Genomic DNA, 18,182 nt, shown 5'->3' with positions numbered 1-18,182 from the left:
AATACACCCAATGACTTGGCCTCCACAGCCGCTCGTGGCAACAAATTCCACAGATAATTCCACTTAATATATATTTCTGATTGCAAGTTATTTTATAACCATATAACAATCACAGCATGGAAACAGGCCATCTTGGCCCTCCTAGTCCGTGCTGAACCCTTAATCTCACCTAGTCCCACCTACCCGCACTCAGCCCATAGCCCTCCACTCCTTTCCTGTCCATATACCTATCCAATTTTACCTTAAATGACACAACTGAACTGGCCTCTACTACTTCTACAGGAAGCTCATTCCACACAGCTATCACTCTGAGTAAAGAAATACCCCCTCGTGTTTCCCTTAAACCTGCCCCCTAACTCTCAAATCATGTCCTCTAGTTTGAATCTCCCCTACTCTCAATGGAAACAGCCTGTTCACGTCAACTCTATCTATCCCTCTCAAAATTTTAAATACCTCGATCAAATCCCCCTTCAACCTTCTACGCTCCAATGAATAGAGACCTAACTTGTTCAACTTTTCTCTGTAACTTAAGTGCTGAAACCCAGGTAACATCCTAGTAAATCGTCTCTGCACTTTCTCTAATTTATTGATATCTTTCCTATAATTCGGTGACCAGAACTGCACACAATATTCCAAATTTGGCCTTACCAATGCCTTGTACAACTTTAGCATTACATCCCAACTTCTGTACTCAATGCTTTGACTTATAAAGGCCAGCGTTCCAAAAGCCCTCTTCACCACCCTATCTACATGAGACTCCACTTTCAGGGAACTATGCACAGTTATTCCTAGATCTCTCTGTTCCTCTGCATTCCTCAATGCCCTACCATTTACTCTGTATGTTCTATTTGGATTATTCCTGCCAAAATGTAGAACCTCACACTTCTCAGCATTAAACTCCATCTGCCAACGTTCAGCCCATTCTTCTAACCGGCATAAATCTCCCTGCAAGCTTTGAAAACCCACCTCATTATCCACAACACCTCCTACCTTAGTATCATCGGCATACTTACTAATCCAATTTACCACCCCATCATCCAGATCGTTTATGTATATTACAAACAACATTGGGCCCAAAACAGATCCCTGAGGCACCCCGCTAGTCACCGGCCTCCATCCCGATAAACAATTATCCACCACTACTCTCTGACATCTCCCATCTAGCCACTGTTGAATCCATTTTATTACTCCAGCATTAATACCTAATGACTGAACCTTCTTAACTAACCTTCCATGTGGAACTTTGTCAAAGGCTTTGCTGAAGTCCATATAGACTACATCCACTGCCTTACCCTCGTCAACATTCCTCGTAACTTCTTCAAAAAATTCAATAAGGTTTGTCAAACATGACCTTCCACGCACAAATCCATGCTGGCTACTTCTAATCAGATCCCGTCTATCCAGATAATTATAAATACTATCTCTAAGTATACTTTCCATTAATTTACCCACCACTGATGTCAAACTGACAGGTCTATAATTGCTAGGCTTCCTTCTAGAACCCTTTTTAAACAATGGAACCACATGAGCAATACGCCAATCCTCCGGCACAATCCCCGTTTTTAATGACATATTAAAGATCTCCGTCAGAGCTCCTGCTGTTTCTACACAAACTTCCCTCAAGGTCCTGGGGAATATCCTGTCAGGACCCGGAGATTTATCCACTTTTAAATTTCTTAAAAGCGCCAGTACTTCCACCTCTTTGTCATAGGTTCCATAACTTCCTTACTTGTTTCCCACACCTTAGACAATTCAATATCCTTTCCCACACCTTAGACAATTCAATATCCTTTTTTTTATTCTGCAAAGCAACACAAGGAATAGGGGCAGAGTAGGCCATCTGGGTTATTGAACCTGCTCCACCACTCAATAAGATCATGGCTGATCTGGCAGTGGACTCATCTCCACCCACCTGCCTTTTCCCCTACTACCCAATCTTGTCTTGAATATATGTACTGAGGTGGCCTCTGCTACTTCCCTGGACAGAGAATTCCAGAGATTCACCACCCTTTAGAAAAAGTTTCTCCTCATCTTTGGCCTAAATCGACTCCCCCCAAATCTTGAGGCTAAGACCCCTAGTTCTAGTCTCACATATTTCACAGCATATGCCAGTTAAAGTAAACCGGATTCTCAACAGGCCTTTCGGCCCATCTCATTCATGCCATCCGAGATGTGACATTTAAACTCCTCCCATTTGCCTGTATATGGCCCATATCTGTCTTAACATTTCTTCCTGTCCAAATGTCTTTTAAATGTTGTAATTGTACCCGCCTCTGGCACTGCGTTCCACATACAGACCACCGTCTGCGTGAAGCTGCCCTCAGGTTCCTCCTAAATCTCTCTCTTCCCACCTTAAACCTCGTCCTCGATCCTCCAACCTGGGGGAAAAACGCCGGGTGCCGGTCCCGGTGTATCGCTCCAGGCGCAGTTCTAATGCCCCCCGGCACCCGCCGCATTGCTGCCGGGGGTGTCGCTCTGGACCCGGTCTTGGTATGTAAATCCCGGCGCTCCGCAGCCGGAGCACTGCCCCCGCGGTTATTCAGCAGTCGGTAACCGGTATATTGCTCCCGGGACTATGCTACACCCCGGCGCTGCGCAGCTGTCTCTCCGTAACTGGTACGAGTGCATTTGCTCTCCACAGTCGGTAATGCTCCCGGGACTAGTCAGCAGTCGGTATATTGCCGTTCCGAAACCGGTGCACTGCTCCCGGGGCTGTTGCACAGCCAGTAGCCGGAATATCGCTCCCAACTCCGAGCGGCCGCCGTTCCGAAACCTCTCACCTCCCGGACTGCTCCCTGCAGTTTGTGCCGCGTGTCCTCCATCAGTTCGCCCACCTCCTGCAGCATCTCCCGCAGGCCGGCTTCTGCCGGGGCCGGAGACCCGCGCCCGCGGGCACACTGACCCAGACACACCAGGAGCAAGAGACCGACCCGCAGCCGTGAAACCCCCATCGCCGCTCTCGGTCCACTCCGCTCCGGTCCGCTCCCGGGCCCCGCCTCCCCGCGTCCCTCCTCCAATCAGCGCCGCTCGCCGCTCCGGTCCGCTCCCGGGCCCCGCCTCCCCGCGTCCCTCCTCCAATCAGCGCCGCTCGCCGCTCCGGTCCGCTCCCGGGCCTCGCCTCCCCGCGTCCCTCCTCCAATCAGCGCCGCTCGCCGCTCCGGTCCGCTCCCGGGCCCCGCCTCCCCGCGTCCCTCCTCCAATCAGCGCCGCTCGCCGCTCCGGTCCGCTCCCGGGCCCCGCCTCCCCGCGTCCCTCCTCCAATCAGCGCCGCTCGCCGCTCTCGGTCCGCTCCCGGGCCCCGCCTCCCCGCGTCCCTCCTCCAATCAGCGCCGCTCGCCGCTCCGGTCCGCTCCCGGGCCCCGCCTCCCCGCGTCCCTCCTCCAATCAGCGCCGCTCGCCGCTCCGGTCCGCTCCCGGGCCCCGCCTCCCCGCGTCCCTCCTCCAATCAGCGGCGCTCGCCGCTCTCGGTCCGCTCCGGTCCGCTCCCGGGCCCCGCCTCCCCGCGTCCCTCCTCCAATCAGCGCCGCTCGCCGCTCCGGTCCGCTCCCGGGCCCCGCCTCCCCGCGTCCCTCCTCCAATCAGCGCCGCTCGCCGCTCCGGTCCGCTCCCGGGCCCCGCCTCCCCGCGTCCCTCCTCCAATCAGCGGCGCTGCCGCCACGTGCCCGCGCGTCTGTGGTGGTAAAGGTGCGGGAATGTCAGGAGTTTACAGAAACTTCAAATAGTATCCTCTCAGCCGCGATCTCCTGCCTTCTCCCCAAATCCCTTCATTCCCTGACCCATCAACCTCGGCCTCAAATATACACAAAGACTTGGCCTCCACAGCTGCCTACGGCAAAGAATTCCCCGATGCACCCCTCTCTGACGAAAGGCATTCCTCCCTACCTCCATTCTGAAAGGACACCCCACTGCGTCCTCTGGTCTTGGACTCTCCCACAGTAGGAAACATCCTCTCCACACCGACTCTATCAAGAACTTTCACCATTCAATAGGTTTCAGTGAGATCACCCCTCTTCTGAATTCTAGTGAATACAGTCCCTGAGCCATCAGACCCTCTTCATGTGACAAGCTGTTCAATCCTGGAATCACTTTCATGAACCTCCATTGAACCCTCTCCAGTTTGAACACATCCCTTCTAAGATAAGGGGCCCAAAACTGCTCACAATACTCCAAATGAGGCTTCACCAGAGATTTATAAAGTTTCAACAATACATTCTTGCTTTTAAATTCTAGTACTCTTGAAATGAATGCAAACATTGCATTTGCCTTTCTCACTACAGACTCAACATGCAAATTAACCTTTAGGAAATCCAGCAAAAGGACTCCCAAATCCCTTTGCGCCTCCGTTTTTGTATTTTCTCTCCATCTGGAAAATAGTCAATTCTTTTATTTCTTCTACCAAAGTGCGTGACCATACACTTCCCAACACTATAGTCCATCTGCCACTTCTTTGCCCATTCTAATCTGTTTAAGTCTTTCTGTAGCCTCTGTAATTACTCAAAGCTACTTACCCCTCCACATATCTTCTTATTGTCTGCAAACTTTGCAACAAAGCCATCAATCCCATCACCCAAATCATTGACATATAATGTAGAAAACAATCGGTCCCAACACAGACTCCAGTGGAACACCACTAGTCACTGGTAGTCAGTCCTTTATTCACACTCTTTGCCCTCTGCCGATCAGCCACTGCTTTATCCATGCTAGAATCTTTCCTGGAAAACCATGGGCTCGCAGCTTGTTCGGCACCTTGTCAAAGCCCTTCTGAAAATCCTAGTACACAACATCAACCAGTTCTCCTTTCCCTGTCCTGCTTGTTACTTCTTCAAAGAGTCCTCTAGTGGAGTCAGCCACAAGCTACTCTGAAATCCCGTCCCGTAGGCACTAGTAGGCATTCCTGCCACGAATGGTATGTTGGCGTTCATAGCAGGAAGATTCAAGTACAGGAGCAGGGAGGTTCTACTGCAGTTGTACAAGGCCTTGGTGAGACCGCACCTGGAGTATTGTGTTTTGGTCCCCTAATCTGAGGAAAGAATTTCTTGCCATTGAGGGAGTACAAAGAAGATTCCTGGGATGGCAGGACTTCCATACGAAGAAAGACTGGATCGACTAAGCTTATACTCACTGGAATTTAGAAGACAGAGGGGGGATCTTATTGAAACGTATAAAATTCTAAAGGGATTGGACAGGCTAGATGCAGGAAGATTGTTCCCGATGTTGGGGAAGTCCAGAACGAGGGGTCACAGTTTAAGGATAAAGGGGAAGCCTTTTAGGACCGAGATGAGGAAAAACTTCTTCACACAGAGAGTGGTGAATCTGTGGAATTTCTGCCACAGGAAACAGTTGAGGCCAGTTCATTAGCTATATTTAAGAGGAAGTTAGATATGGCCCTTGTGGCTAAAGGGATCGGGGGTATGGAGAGAAAGCAGGTACAGGGTTCTGAGTTGGATGATCAGCCATGATTGTACTGAATGGTGGTGCAGGCTCGAAGGGCTGAATGGCCTACTCCTGCACCTATTTTCTATGTTTCTACAGAAATTCCCCTCCTGTAATCCAGCACCAACCTGATTTTCCCATTCTACCTGCAAACTGGAGTTCCCCATGACTATTGCCCTTTTGGCATGCATTTTCTATCTCTGTAATTTGTAGGCAGCATCCTTACCACAGTTTGAGGGTCTGTAAACAACTCCCATTAGGGCCTTTTAACCCTTGCAGTTCCTCAGCTCTATCATGATTCAACACCTTCTGACCCTGTGTCTCCTCTTTCTAATGATCTGATTTCATTTTTTTCCAACAGGGCAAAGCCACAACTAACTTCCTGCCTGTCCTTTCAATGCAGTGTGTATCCCTGGACATTAAGCTCCCAGCTATAATCTTTCAGCCTTGATCCAGTGATGCCTAAAATATCATTCCTGCCGATCTACAACTGCATTGCAAGTTCATCTACCCTATTCCATATACTGCGCACATTCAAATATAACACCATCAGCCCTGTATTCACCCTTTTCGATTTTGTCCACTTTTTACATGACAATTCATCCTGTTGACTGCAATGTCACCCTATCAACAACCCCTCCTCACTACACATTGCCTGTGTTTGTAAATCACCTACCTCATCTTCAGCACTATTACCCACCTTTCCGATGATAGTTCTTGCATTGAAAGGTCAGGACACAAAGCGCACCATGTTCAGCCTTCTGCTTCCTAACTTTGTCTGAGTTTTTGCCAACTCCGCAACCACTCCGCTAAACTGTTCTGGTACTCTGGTTCCGATCCCCCTGCAACCCCACCATGCAGCATTAATAAACCTTCCCTCTAGGATATTAGTCGCCTTTAGTTCATGTGCAAACTGTCCCATCTTCCCTGGAAGAGAGACCAATGATCCAACAATCTTGTGCCTTCCCTCCTACACCAATTCCTTAGCCGCGTATTAAACTGTGTAATCTTCCTCGTTCTGGCCTCACCAGCAAGTGGCATGGTAGCAATCCTGAGATCAGAACGCTGGAGGTCCTGCCCTTTAACTGAGCACCTAACTCCTGAACTCCTTGTCACTCGTCCTACTAGTGTTATCGGTACCTACATGGACCACGACCTCTAGCAGTGCGCCTCCCACTGTAGAATGCTCAGGACTCGATCCAAGATATTCTGGACCCAGGAACTCGGGAGGCAACATACCATCAGGAATCACATTCTCATCCTCAGAACTTCCTGTCCGTTCCTGTAACGAGCAAAGCCCCTATCGCGTCAGCATGCCCCTTGTCCCCCCTTCCCTTCTGAGTCACAGACTCCGTGACAGAGCTTTCCTTTTCCCTGGCTTTCTCGGCCTGAAGCCTTGAAGAGCTAAAGCTTTAAGATCACCATTCTGACCATGTCCACTGTCTGTGGCCACTCTGACCATGTCCACTGTCTGTGGCCACTCTGACCATGTCCACTGTCTGTGGCCACTCTGACCATGTCCACTGTCTATGGCCACTGTGACCATGTCCACTCAGTCTATGGCCACTCTGACCATCTCCACTCAGTCTATGGCCAGTCTGACCATGTCCACTCTGTCTATGGCCACTCTGACCATGTCCATTGTCTATGTCCACTGTGACCATCTCCACTCAGTCTTTGGCCAGTCTGACCATGTCCACTGTCTATGGCCACTCTGACCATCTCCACTCAGTCTATGGCCAGTCTGACCATGTCCACTCTGTCTATGGCCACTCTGACCATGTCCATTGTCTATGTCCACTGTGACCATCTCCACTCAGTCTATGGCCATTCTGACCATGTCCACTGTCTATGGCCACTGTGACCATCTCCACTCAGTCTATGGCCAGTCTGACCATGTCCACTCAGTCTATGGCCACTCTGACCATCTCCACTCAGTCTATGGCCACTGTGACCATGTCCACTCAGTCTATGGCCATTCTGACCATGTCCACTCACTATGGCCACTGTGACCATCTCCACTCAGTTTATGGCCACTCTGACCATGTCCACTCTGTCTATGGCCACTGTGACCATCTCCACTCAGTCTATGGCCACTCTGACCATGTCCACCCAGTCTATGTCCACTGTGACCATGTCCACTCTGCCCATCTCCACCCAGTCTATATCCTCTCTGACCATGTCCACTGTCTGTGGCCACTCTGACCATGTCCATTGTCTATGGCCACTGTGACCATCTCCACTCAGTCTATGGCCAGTCTGATCATGTCCACTCAGTCAATGGCCACTGTGACCATTTCCACTCAGTCTATGGCCAGTCTGATCATGTCCACTCAGTCAATGGCCACTCTGACCATGTCCACTGTCTATGGCCACTGTGACCATGTCCACTCAGTCTATGGCCAGTCTGACCATGTCCACTCAATCTATGGCCACTGTGACCATCTCCACTCAGTCTATGGCCAGTCTGACCATGTCCACTCAGTCTATGGCCACTGTGACCATCTCCACTCAGTCTATGGCCACTGTGACCATGGCCTCTCTGCTTTCCCCCTCCTTCCTTTAACATGTTCTTACTAATCAAACCCACACGCCTATTAGTCAATGGCCAAACACCGTATTCTGCTGCCGTGACCCACTCTCGGTCGGTGAAGTCCCCTCCAACTGCCGACATCTGGTCAGAACTCTATGTTGGTCCTTGGGCTTCTGCTACCATGAGCCACTCCCAGGTGAGGTGTGCAGCACCTCATATTTCATTTGGGTAGCCTCCAACCTGATGGTATTATTTCTCTAACTTCCAGTAATTTTTTTCCCTCCACCTTCCCTCTTCTTCAGTTCCCCACTCTGGCCCCTTACCTCTCCTCCTCACTTGCCTATCACCTCCTCCTGGCAGCATCCTCCTCCTTTGCTTTCTCCCATGATCGACTCTCCTCCCCTATCAGATCCCTTCTTCTTCAGCCCTTTACCTTTTCCACCAATCACCTCCCAGCTTCTTACTTGACCTCCCCTCATTCACCCACCTGGCTTCACCTATCACCTTCCAGCTTGTCCTCCTTCCCCTCCCCCTTCTTAATCTGGCTTCCTCCTCCTTCCTGTCCAGTCCTGAAGAAGGGTCTCGGCCTGATATGTTTATTCATCTCCACAGTTTCTGCCTGGGCTGCTGAGTTCCTCCAACAGTTTGCACATGTTGATCTATGAGAATGTTTTCTCAAATGCTGTAGAAATACCTAGGGAATCCACAGAAATGTGCCGGGAGTTTGTGGAAACTGGAGAAATATCTAGAGTTTGCAGGAAACGGGCAGGAGGATTTGGCTCAAAATGCAGGAACATTTGGAGAGTGTGTGTAGATCACAACAAGAACCCAAGAATGTTCACAAACTGCCAAGAGTAGCCAGAGAACTTGCAGAACCACGGGGAATGTCTGCAGCGTTTGTGGGGCAGCTTAGAGAGTTTGTGGAAACTGCTGTAGTTTTGCAGGAATGGGTGGAGTTTTTGCAGAAATATCTGGAGAGATAAAGCGCAAAGGCGCACAGCCGCTTGACCATCAGTGGCCCAATTCTGCTCCGATGTCTTATGGCCCAAGACGGAGGTGCGGATCTTTCCCCTCAGATTCCCCAAAGGCATTGCCAGTTTCCTATCACCGTGCAAGGGTGGTGCTCGAGTATTGATACCACGCAGAATCAATAATTCTCCTTTCAGCCTGGCCTGCTGAGTCCCTCTGACACTTTGTGTTACTCTGGATTTCCAGCCTCTGCAGAATCTCCTGTAGTTATGACTGGCTGCTTCACTTTGAAGTCTCTTGGAGGTATTCCTACCCAGAAGAAGTTTAAATCTTCACTTCTGCAGGAGTTCAGTGAAGCCTCTCTCACTGCTCCCCTCTGCCACTGTCCTCACCTATCACCCTCCAGTTGGTCCTCCTTCCCCTCCCGCACTTCCTTACTCTGGCTTCTTCCTCCTTCCTTTCCAGTCCTGATGAAGGATCTTGTTGACTGTTTGTTCATCTCCATTGATGCCGCCTGACCTGCTGAGCTCCTCCAGCATTTCGCATGTGTTTCACTCTACAGTTTATGCCTTAATGCAATTTGACAGATAAAGCTAATCTTTTTATATACTGACCACCGTCTGGGTGAAAAAGCTCCCCGTTAATTTCCCATTAAATCTCTGCCCTCTCACATGAAACCTCTGCCCCCGAGTATTTTATTCCCTACCACTCAGAAAAAGATTCACTCTAACATTAAATTTGTAAACCTCTATATTGTGTGTAGTTTTGGTCACCTACCTGCAGGAAAGATTGAAAGAGTGCAGACAACATTTACAAGGATGCTGCTGGGACTTGACAACCTGAGTTATAGGGACTGGTTGAATAGGACTTTATTTCCTGGAGCGTAGGAGAATGAGAGTAGATTTGATAGAGATATATCAGAATTATGAGGGGTATATGGATAGGGTAAATGCAAGCAGGCTTTTTCCACTGTGGTTGGGTGAGAAATGAGTAAGAGGTCATAGGTTAAGGGTGAAAGGTGAAATGTTTAAGGGGAACCTGAGGGGAACTTCTTCACTCAGATGGTAGTGAGAGTGTGGAACGAGCTCTCAGTAGAAGTGGTGGAAGGGAGATTCAATTTCAACATTTAAGAGAAGTTTGGATAGGTACATGGATGGAGGAGTATGGAGGGATATGGTCTGGGTGCACGTTGATAGGACAAGACAGATTAATAGTTCAGCATGGACTAGATGGGCTGAAGGGCCTGTTTCTGTACTCTAATGACTGTCTCAATGGCATTAGTTGTGGAATTATGAACCATGTTGGCCTGAAATATTCACTGTTTAGTTTACTGAAAGCCCAGAGAGATTCTCCTTCGATCCTCAGTGAAAGATGAACACAGATCAACTGGTCAGACCTCTGAGAAGTCCCAAAAAGCTTCACTCTTACTGAGGAGAAAGTTAAAGAAAAAGCTACTGTGATAGAACACCATTCATGGACAGGAATCCCAATGAAAGGTCTAAAATGTCAACAGTTTATTCTCCTCCATGGATGCTGCCTGACCTGCCGAGTCCCACCAGCATTTTGTGTGTGTTGCTCTGGATTTCTAGCATCTGCAGAATCTCTTGGTTTCATGTAGTCATGAAATTTGTAGTTTTGTGCAGTACAGTGCTAGAAAAATTACTCTAAAAATTACACTAAGTCCCAAAAAATAAAGGAACTCCGTGGACAGAGGCAAAGAGCAGCAAAGTGGAGAGGGTAATAAATCAGCCCTCATCCTGGAGTCATAACACCCTGCAAGTGGCTACACAGGTTGATTGGATGGGTATGATGTGCATTGCATTCAAAAACCAGGAAGTTATGTTGTCGCTTTATTAAACTCCAGTCACACTGCATCTGGAATATTGCAGACAGTTCTGGTCACTCCATTATAGGAATGATGTTGAGGCTTTGGGGAGGGAGCAGAGGAGGTTTACCAGGATTCTGCCTGCATTAGAGGGCGTACTATCATGAGAGACTGGACAAACTTGTTACTTTCTCTGGAGGGTCGGAGGTCGAGGGGAGATCTGAGAGAGGTTTATCAGATTATGAGGCAGACAGTACCCTTTTCCCAGGGTTGAAAAGTCTAATACCAGAGGGCAGGCATTTAATGTGGGGGGGGGGGTAAATTCAAAGGAGATGGGAAGGCAAGTTTATTACACAGAGGGTGGTGGGTGCCTGGGGTGATGCTAGAGGCTTTTCAGAGATGTTTAGATGGGCACATAAATGTGAGGGAAATGGGATATGGACATTGTGAAGACAGAGAGGGTTAGTTTATTTGGTCATTTGGTTACTGATTTAATTGGCTCAGCACAACACTGTGGGCCGAAGGGCCTGTACCTGTGCTGTACTGTTCTATGTTCTATCACAGAATACCAGAAGATGTTGAATGGGCCAGATGGCCTTGGCGTTAGCCTGTGTTCTAACTAGACGACTCCAGCCTGCTTTTGAAGGGGTTCAGGGGTTCCCCACCTTTCTTCTGCCATGGACCGCAGGGTGGTGACCCCTATTCTACCCTCTCCACCTCACAGCAGGTATTAGACACAACACTGCCAATGGCCTGACTAACCAGCCAGCCCGATAACTGTTGTTTGTTGTCCAGTTTGCAGGAGAGGGCTCTCAAGTACAGTGTCTGCCACTCATTCAGAATCAGACTCACCGACCCCTGTCCCTCACTGAACCACAGCTCTCGGGAGTGATGCACAAAGCCCCTGTCTGCCATCAGATCCACAAGATTACAACCTTCAACTGATCACGACTTTGCTCGATGCTCTGCATTTGATTTGAGGGTTCCTTTCTCGGAAATACTTTCGAAGCAGGGTTCTAATTACTCGGCGCTGCCTTAGCAAGGGAGAGAAGCTGGAAGAGTCAAAGCCCAGCTGAAGATGGGGTTCTGTTCTGCTCTTGGTAGCGTTTGCAGGAGTTCCTGAACTCTGACATTCTCTGTTAGAGGCCATGCTCTCTTCTCACTGCTGCCCTTCACAAGAAGACGCAGGACCCTCAGAACCCACTCCACCAAGTTATTACCCCTCAACCATCAGGCCCTTAAACCAGAGGGGATAACTTCACTCACCCCAACTCTGAACTCTTCCAACAACCTATGGACTCACTTTCAAGGACTCTTTGTCTAATGTTCTCAATATAGGACCATAAGACCATAAGATATAGGAACTGAATTAGGCCATTTGACCCATTGAGTCTGCTCTGCCATTTCATCATGGCTGATCCAAATTTCCTCTTAGCCACAAATCTCCTGCCTTCTCCCTGTATCCCTTCATGCCTGACTAATCAAGAATCCATCAAACTCTGACTTAAATAAACATAAAAACTTGACCTCCACAGCTACCTGTGGCAAAGAATTCACCACTCACTGGCTGAAGAAATCCCCCCCATCCCCTTTTTAAAAGGACACTCCTCTACATCGAGGCTGTGTCCTCTGGTCTTAGACTCTCCTGCCATAGGAAACATCCTCTTCACATCCACTCTATCGAGGCCTTTCACCATCTGATAGATTTCAATGAAGTCACCCTTCATTCTTTTGAATTCTAGTGAATACAAGTCCAGAGTCATCAAATACTCTTCATATGAGAAGCCAATCAAACCTGGAATCATTTTCATGGACCTCCATTGAACCCTCTCCTGTTTCTGCACATCTTTTCTAAAATAAGGATTACAAAATTGCTCACAATTTTGATGAATATTAACATCACATTTGCCTTCCTCACCACAGACTCAACTTGCAAGTTAACCTTCAGAGGGTTCTGCATGAGGACTCCCAAGTCCCTTTGCATCTCATTTTGTATTTCTCTCTGGAAAATCGTCAACCCTCTCATTTCTTCTGCCAAATTGCATTCACTTCCCGATGCTGTATTCCATCTGCCATTTCTTTGCCCATTCTCCTAATTTAAGTCCTTCTATAGCCTCTCTACTTCCTCAAAGCTACCTGCCTCCACCTATCTTCATATCATCAGAAGACTTTGCAACAAAGCCATCAATTCTATCATCCGAAGCATTGACATATAATGTAAAAAGAATCGGTCCCAACACAAATCACTACAGAACGCCACTAGTCACTGGCAGCCAGAAAAGGCTCCCTTTATTCCCACTGCTTTATCCATGCTAGAATACTTTCTATAATACTATGGGCTTGTAGCTTGGTAAGCAGCCTCATGAGTGGCACCTTGTCAAAGGCTTCTGAAAACCCAAGTACACATCATCAACCAATTCTCCTTTGTCTTTCCTGCTTGCTATTTCTACAAAGAATTCCAACAGATTTGTCAGGGAAGATTTTCCCTTGAGGAAACCATGCTGACTATGGCCCATTTTATCATGTGCCTCCAAGTACCCTGAGACCTCATCCTTAATAATCGACTCCTATCCACTGAGGTCAGACTAACTGGCCTATAGCATTCTTTCTTCTGCCTCTTTCCCTTCTTGAAGAGTGGAGTGACATTTGCAATTTTCCAGTCTTCTGGAACCATTCCAGAATCTAGTGATACTTGAAAGATTATTACAAATGCCTCCACAATCTCTCCAGCTACCTCTTCCAGAGTCCTGGGATGTACACCATCTGGTCCAAGTGTCTTATCTACCTTCAGACCTTTCAGTTTCCCAAGATCCTTCTCTCTAGTTATGGTAATTTCACACTCTTCGTGACCCCTGACAACTGAAACTTTCACCATAGTATCTTCCATAGTGTTGCAAAATACTTTTTCTGTTCATCTGCCATTTTGTTGTCTCCATTACCACCTCTCCAGCATCATTTTCCACCGTCTGATATCCACTGCTGTCTTTCCTTTACACTTTATGTATCTGAAGAAACTTTTGGTATCCTCTTTAATATTATTGGCTAGTTTACTTTTGTATTCCATCTTTACCTCCTTAATGACTTTTTTATTTGCCTTCTGTTGATATTTGAAAGCCTCCCAATCCTCTAAATTCCCACTAAACTTTGCTCTGTTATATGCCCTCTCTTTGGCTTTTATGTTGGCTTTGACTTCTCTTGTTAGCAACAGTTGCGTCATCTTTCCTTTAGAACACTTCTTCCTCTTTGGGATGTATTTATCCTGTGCCTTCTGAATTGCTTCCAGAAATTCCAGCCATTGCTGCTCTGCCATCATCCCTGCCAGTGTTCTTTTCCAATCAATTTTGACCAACTCCTCTCTCATGGTTTTGTAATTCCCTTTACTCCACTGTAATACTGATAAGTTAATGACTGCATAAAAGCCAATGAAAGGGCATATAGGGTAGTAAAAGTGAGTGGGAAGTTGGATGATTGGGAAGCTTTTAAAATCCAACAAAAGGCAACTAAAAAAGATATAAGAAGGGAAAAGATGTAATGAGGGCAAACTAGCCAATAATATAAAGCAGGATACTAGAAGTTTTCCAGTTATATAAGGAAGAAAAGGGAGGTGAGAGTTGAAATTGGACCACTGAAAATAATGCCGTTGAAGTGGTGATGGGGGACAAAGAAATGGCAGATGAACTTATAAGTACTTTGCTTCAGTCTTTACTGTGGAAGACACGAGCTATATGCCAGAGGTCAGTGAGTGTCAGGGAGCAGGAGTGAGTGCCATTGCTACTACAAAGGAAAAAGTGCTAGGCAAACTAAAATGGATAAGGCACCTGGGCCAGATGGACTACATCCCAGAGTCCTGAAAGAGGTTGCTGAAGAGAGAACGGGTGCGTTGGTCATGATCTTTCATGAATCACTTGACTCTGGCCTGGTCCCGGAGGAATGGAAAATTGCAAATGTTTCTCCACTCTTTAAGAAGGGAGGAAGACAAAGGAGAAGAAATTATAGGCCAGTTAGCCTAACCTCTGTAGTTGGGAAAGTGTTGGAATCTATTATTAAGGATGAGGTTTCAGGGTACTCGGAGACTAAAGATAAAATAAATCAAAGCCCAAGAACCTTCTTTCTAGTTATGATAACCTCACACACTTCATGCTCCCAACACCTGGAACTTCCATCGTACTGCTAGTGATGACTGATGCAAAATACTTACTCAGTTTGTCCGCTACTTCATTGTCCCCCATTACTCCCTCTCCAGGATCCTTTTCCAGCGGTCTGATATCCACTCTCACCTCTCTTTTACACTTCATGTATCTGAAGAAGCTTTTGTTATCCTCTTCAATATTATTAACTTGCTTTAATATTCTATTTTGACAATTGTAATGACTTTTTTTTGTCTTCTGTTGGTATTTGAAAGCTTCCCGATCCTCTAACTGCCCAATAATTTTTGCTGTATTATATACCCTCTGTTTGGCTTTTATGTTGGTTTTGACTTCTCTTGTTAGCCACATCTTTTCTTTGTGTCATCTTTCCTTTAGAATTCTCTTCCTTTTTGGGATGTATATATCCTGTGCTTTCCGAACTGCTGCCAGAAATTCCAGCCATTGCTGCTCTGCCATCATCCCTGCCAGTGTTCTTTTCCAATCAATTCTGGCCAACTCCTATTCTGCATTGGATTCTATTTGGTTTGTATTCTGCGTGGAGGTTGGTGACCAGTGGTGCTCTGCAAGGATTTGTTCTGGGACCCCTCCTCGTTCTAATTTTTATTGATGACCTGGATGAGGAAGTGGAGGGATGGGTTAGTAAGTTTGCTGATGACATAAAGATTGGTGGTGTTGTGGATAGCGTGGAGGGTTGTCAGAGTCATTGAACTGGGCTGAGAAGTGGCAGGTGGACTTCAACCCAGGTAAGTGTGAAGTGGTTCATTTTAGAAGATCCAATTTGAAGACAGAATATAAATAAATAATAAGACTCTTGGCAGTGTGGAGGATCAGAGGGATCTTGGGGTCCGAGTCCGTAGGACAATCAAAGCTGCTGCACAGGTTGACAGTGTTATTAAGAAGACATATGATGTGTTGGCATTCATCAGCCATGGGATTGAGTTCAAAAGCTGTGAGGTCTATATAGGATCCTGGTCAGACCCCATTTGGAGTACTGTGTTCAGTTCTGGTCACTTCACCATAGGACCAATGCAGATGCTATAGAGATAGTGCAGAGGAGATTTACAAGGATGTTGCCTGGATTGGGGAGCATGCCTTATGAGAATAGGTTGAGGGAACTCAGCCTTTTCTCCTTGGAGTGATGGAGGATGAGAGGTGACCTGATAGGGGTGTATAAGATGATGAGGGGCGTTGGTCATGTGGATAGTCAGAGGCTTCCCAGGGCTGAAATGGCTAACAAGAGGGGACATAGTTTTCAGGTGCTTGGAAATAGTTACCAAGGGGATGTCAGGGGTAGGTTTTTCACACAGGGAGTGGTGGGTGTGTGGAATGCACTGCTGGAGATGGTGGTGGGGGTGGGTACAATAGGGTTTTTTAGGAGCCTCTCAGACAGGTACATGGAACTTAGAAAAATAGAGGGCTATGCGCTAGGGAAATTTTAGGCAGTTTCTAAAGCAGATAACATGGTCAGCACAACATTGTGGGCTGAAGGGCCCGTAATGTGCTGTAAATTTCTATCTTCTATGTTAACACCTTTATTTATTCTGGCCAATACTTATTCCTTATTTATTTATTAATTTTATTTTGCTTATTTATTTTTCCTTGTATTCATTGTGAATGCCCACAATTTCAAGATCATACATAGTGACATATAAGTACTTGGATAATAACTTTACTCTGTGTTCTGAGAACCTCGCTATCTCCATGTCAGGGCATTGGCTTATGGCCTTGCATGCTTTCTCAGCTCTGAGGGTTGTGGTTTCAAGCCGGTCCACCATTGCTCTTCCACCATGCGACCAACAGATGGCGAGAGGTTCTGCAAAACAACAATTACTCAGTATATTTCAGCGATACTATACCTGATTCTGATTCTGAATCGTCAAGAGGCTCCAGAGAACAAAAACTGAGTCAAGTCAGAGAGACACAACAAGTTGTACGTGTCCTCCTCTACCAGACGAAGACTTTGTCGAGCACCTCTACTCCATCCACAAAAAGTGGAATTTCCCAGTGGCCAACAATTTTAATTCCTATCCCCATTTTCATTGAGGATAGAGGAGCATCACCTCATTTTCTGTCTGGGTAGCTTTCAAACCGATGCAGGGTCTTGGCCCAAAACATCAACGGTTTATTCACCTCCATAGATGCTACCTGACTTGCTGTGTTTCCCCAGCGTTGTGTGTGTGTTTTGCTCTGGATTTCCAGCATCTGCTGAATCTCGTATGTTTCTGTGTGTGTTGTAGATTTTTTTGAAAGTTAGTATGTGTTCCAATGTCAACCTTAGGAGCAGGATTGTGTCAGGATTGCTTCAAGGGTCCACCGTCTAATCTGCTCACCGCAGCATCACCTCTTGCCATCTAGGGCCAGGATTTAGTGTGTTGTGAGACATGTCCAGAGGTCTGGGCAGAATCCACTTCCAAATTCTGCAGTGGCCCATCCAGTCTTATCCTGTCAGAGATATTTCCTTTGTTCAACATACCTCCCCCACCTTCTCTGTGCCATCCAGGGCATCTTCAAGGCTGATCCACCATTAAGGATTCCCATCACTGAGGACCTGCCCTCATCTCATTGCTACCATCAGAGAGGAGGTACAGGAGCCTGAAGACACACACTCAACGATTCAGGAACAGCTTCTTCCCCTCTGCCATCAGGGAGGAGGTACAGGAGCCTGAAGACACACACTCAACGATTCAGGAACAGCTTCTTCCCCTCTGCCATCAGGGAGGAGGTACAGGAGCCTGAAGACACACACTCAACATTTCAGGAACAGCTTCTTCCCCTCTGCCATCAGGGAGGGGGTACAGGAGCCTGAAGACACACACTCAACGATTCAGGAACAGCTTCTTCCCCTCCACTGTCAGATTTCTGAATGATCTTTGTACTGTATTGTTGCCACAAAACAACAAATTTTGAATCCTATAAGACAGTGGTGGATCAGAATATTTAGTTGTCATTTTCTTTGCAGTCTAACAGTTATTTAGTGTTTATATTTTGTATAATTGCTCATATCCAAGTAACCTGGGCAGGTGAGGCTTGTCAGCCATGGTTGGCAGATCACAGAAGACGGAAAACTCTGACTGCAGCCCCTCCGGTGCCTTGCGGTATGGATTTTGGGAATAAACCCTGCGGAAAATTCCAGAACCAGAATCGCTATGGCTGCCCGATGCTGAGTTCAACTCTAACTGGCAACTCCTGCAATGCCGCTGGTTCCAAACAATATTATTCTCTGCCAACACGAGGAAATCTGCAGATGCTGGAAATTCAAGCAACACACACAAAA

The 18,182-nt window shown here is 47.2% G+C and overlaps 1 protein-coding gene across 6 annotated transcripts in view; it reads right to left on the bottom strand.

Moving 5' to 3' along the window:
• Positions 1-3,021, bottom strand: part of dkk3b (dickkopf WNT signaling pathway inhibitor 3b) — a 63,390-nt gene extending 60,369 nt beyond the window's left edge. For 2 of the 6 annotated variants that reach the window (XM_059976220.1, XM_059976221.1), the window contains exon 1: positions 2,781-3,018. In XM_059976220.1, coding sequence (XP_059832203.1) covers positions 2,781-2,951 — 171 coding nt within the window. In that variant the 5' untranslated portion in view covers positions 2,952-3,018. Of the gene's footprint in view, positions 1-2,780 lie in introns of all 6 variants that reach the window. The other 4 variants (XM_059976222.1, XM_059976224.1, XM_059976226.1 and 1 more) reach the window with 4 other exon arrangements.
• Positions 3,022-18,182: the final 15,161 nt, after the last annotated feature.

Source organism: Hypanus sabinus, chromosome 7 (genome assembly GCF_030144855.1).
Source record: "Hypanus sabinus isolate sHypSab1 chromosome 7, sHypSab1.hap1, whole genome shotgun sequence".
Taxonomy (NCBI): Eukaryota; Metazoa; Chordata; class Chondrichthyes; order Myliobatiformes; family Dasyatidae; genus Hypanus; species Hypanus sabinus.
This window is presented reverse-complemented; position numbering and strand designations above follow the sequence as displayed.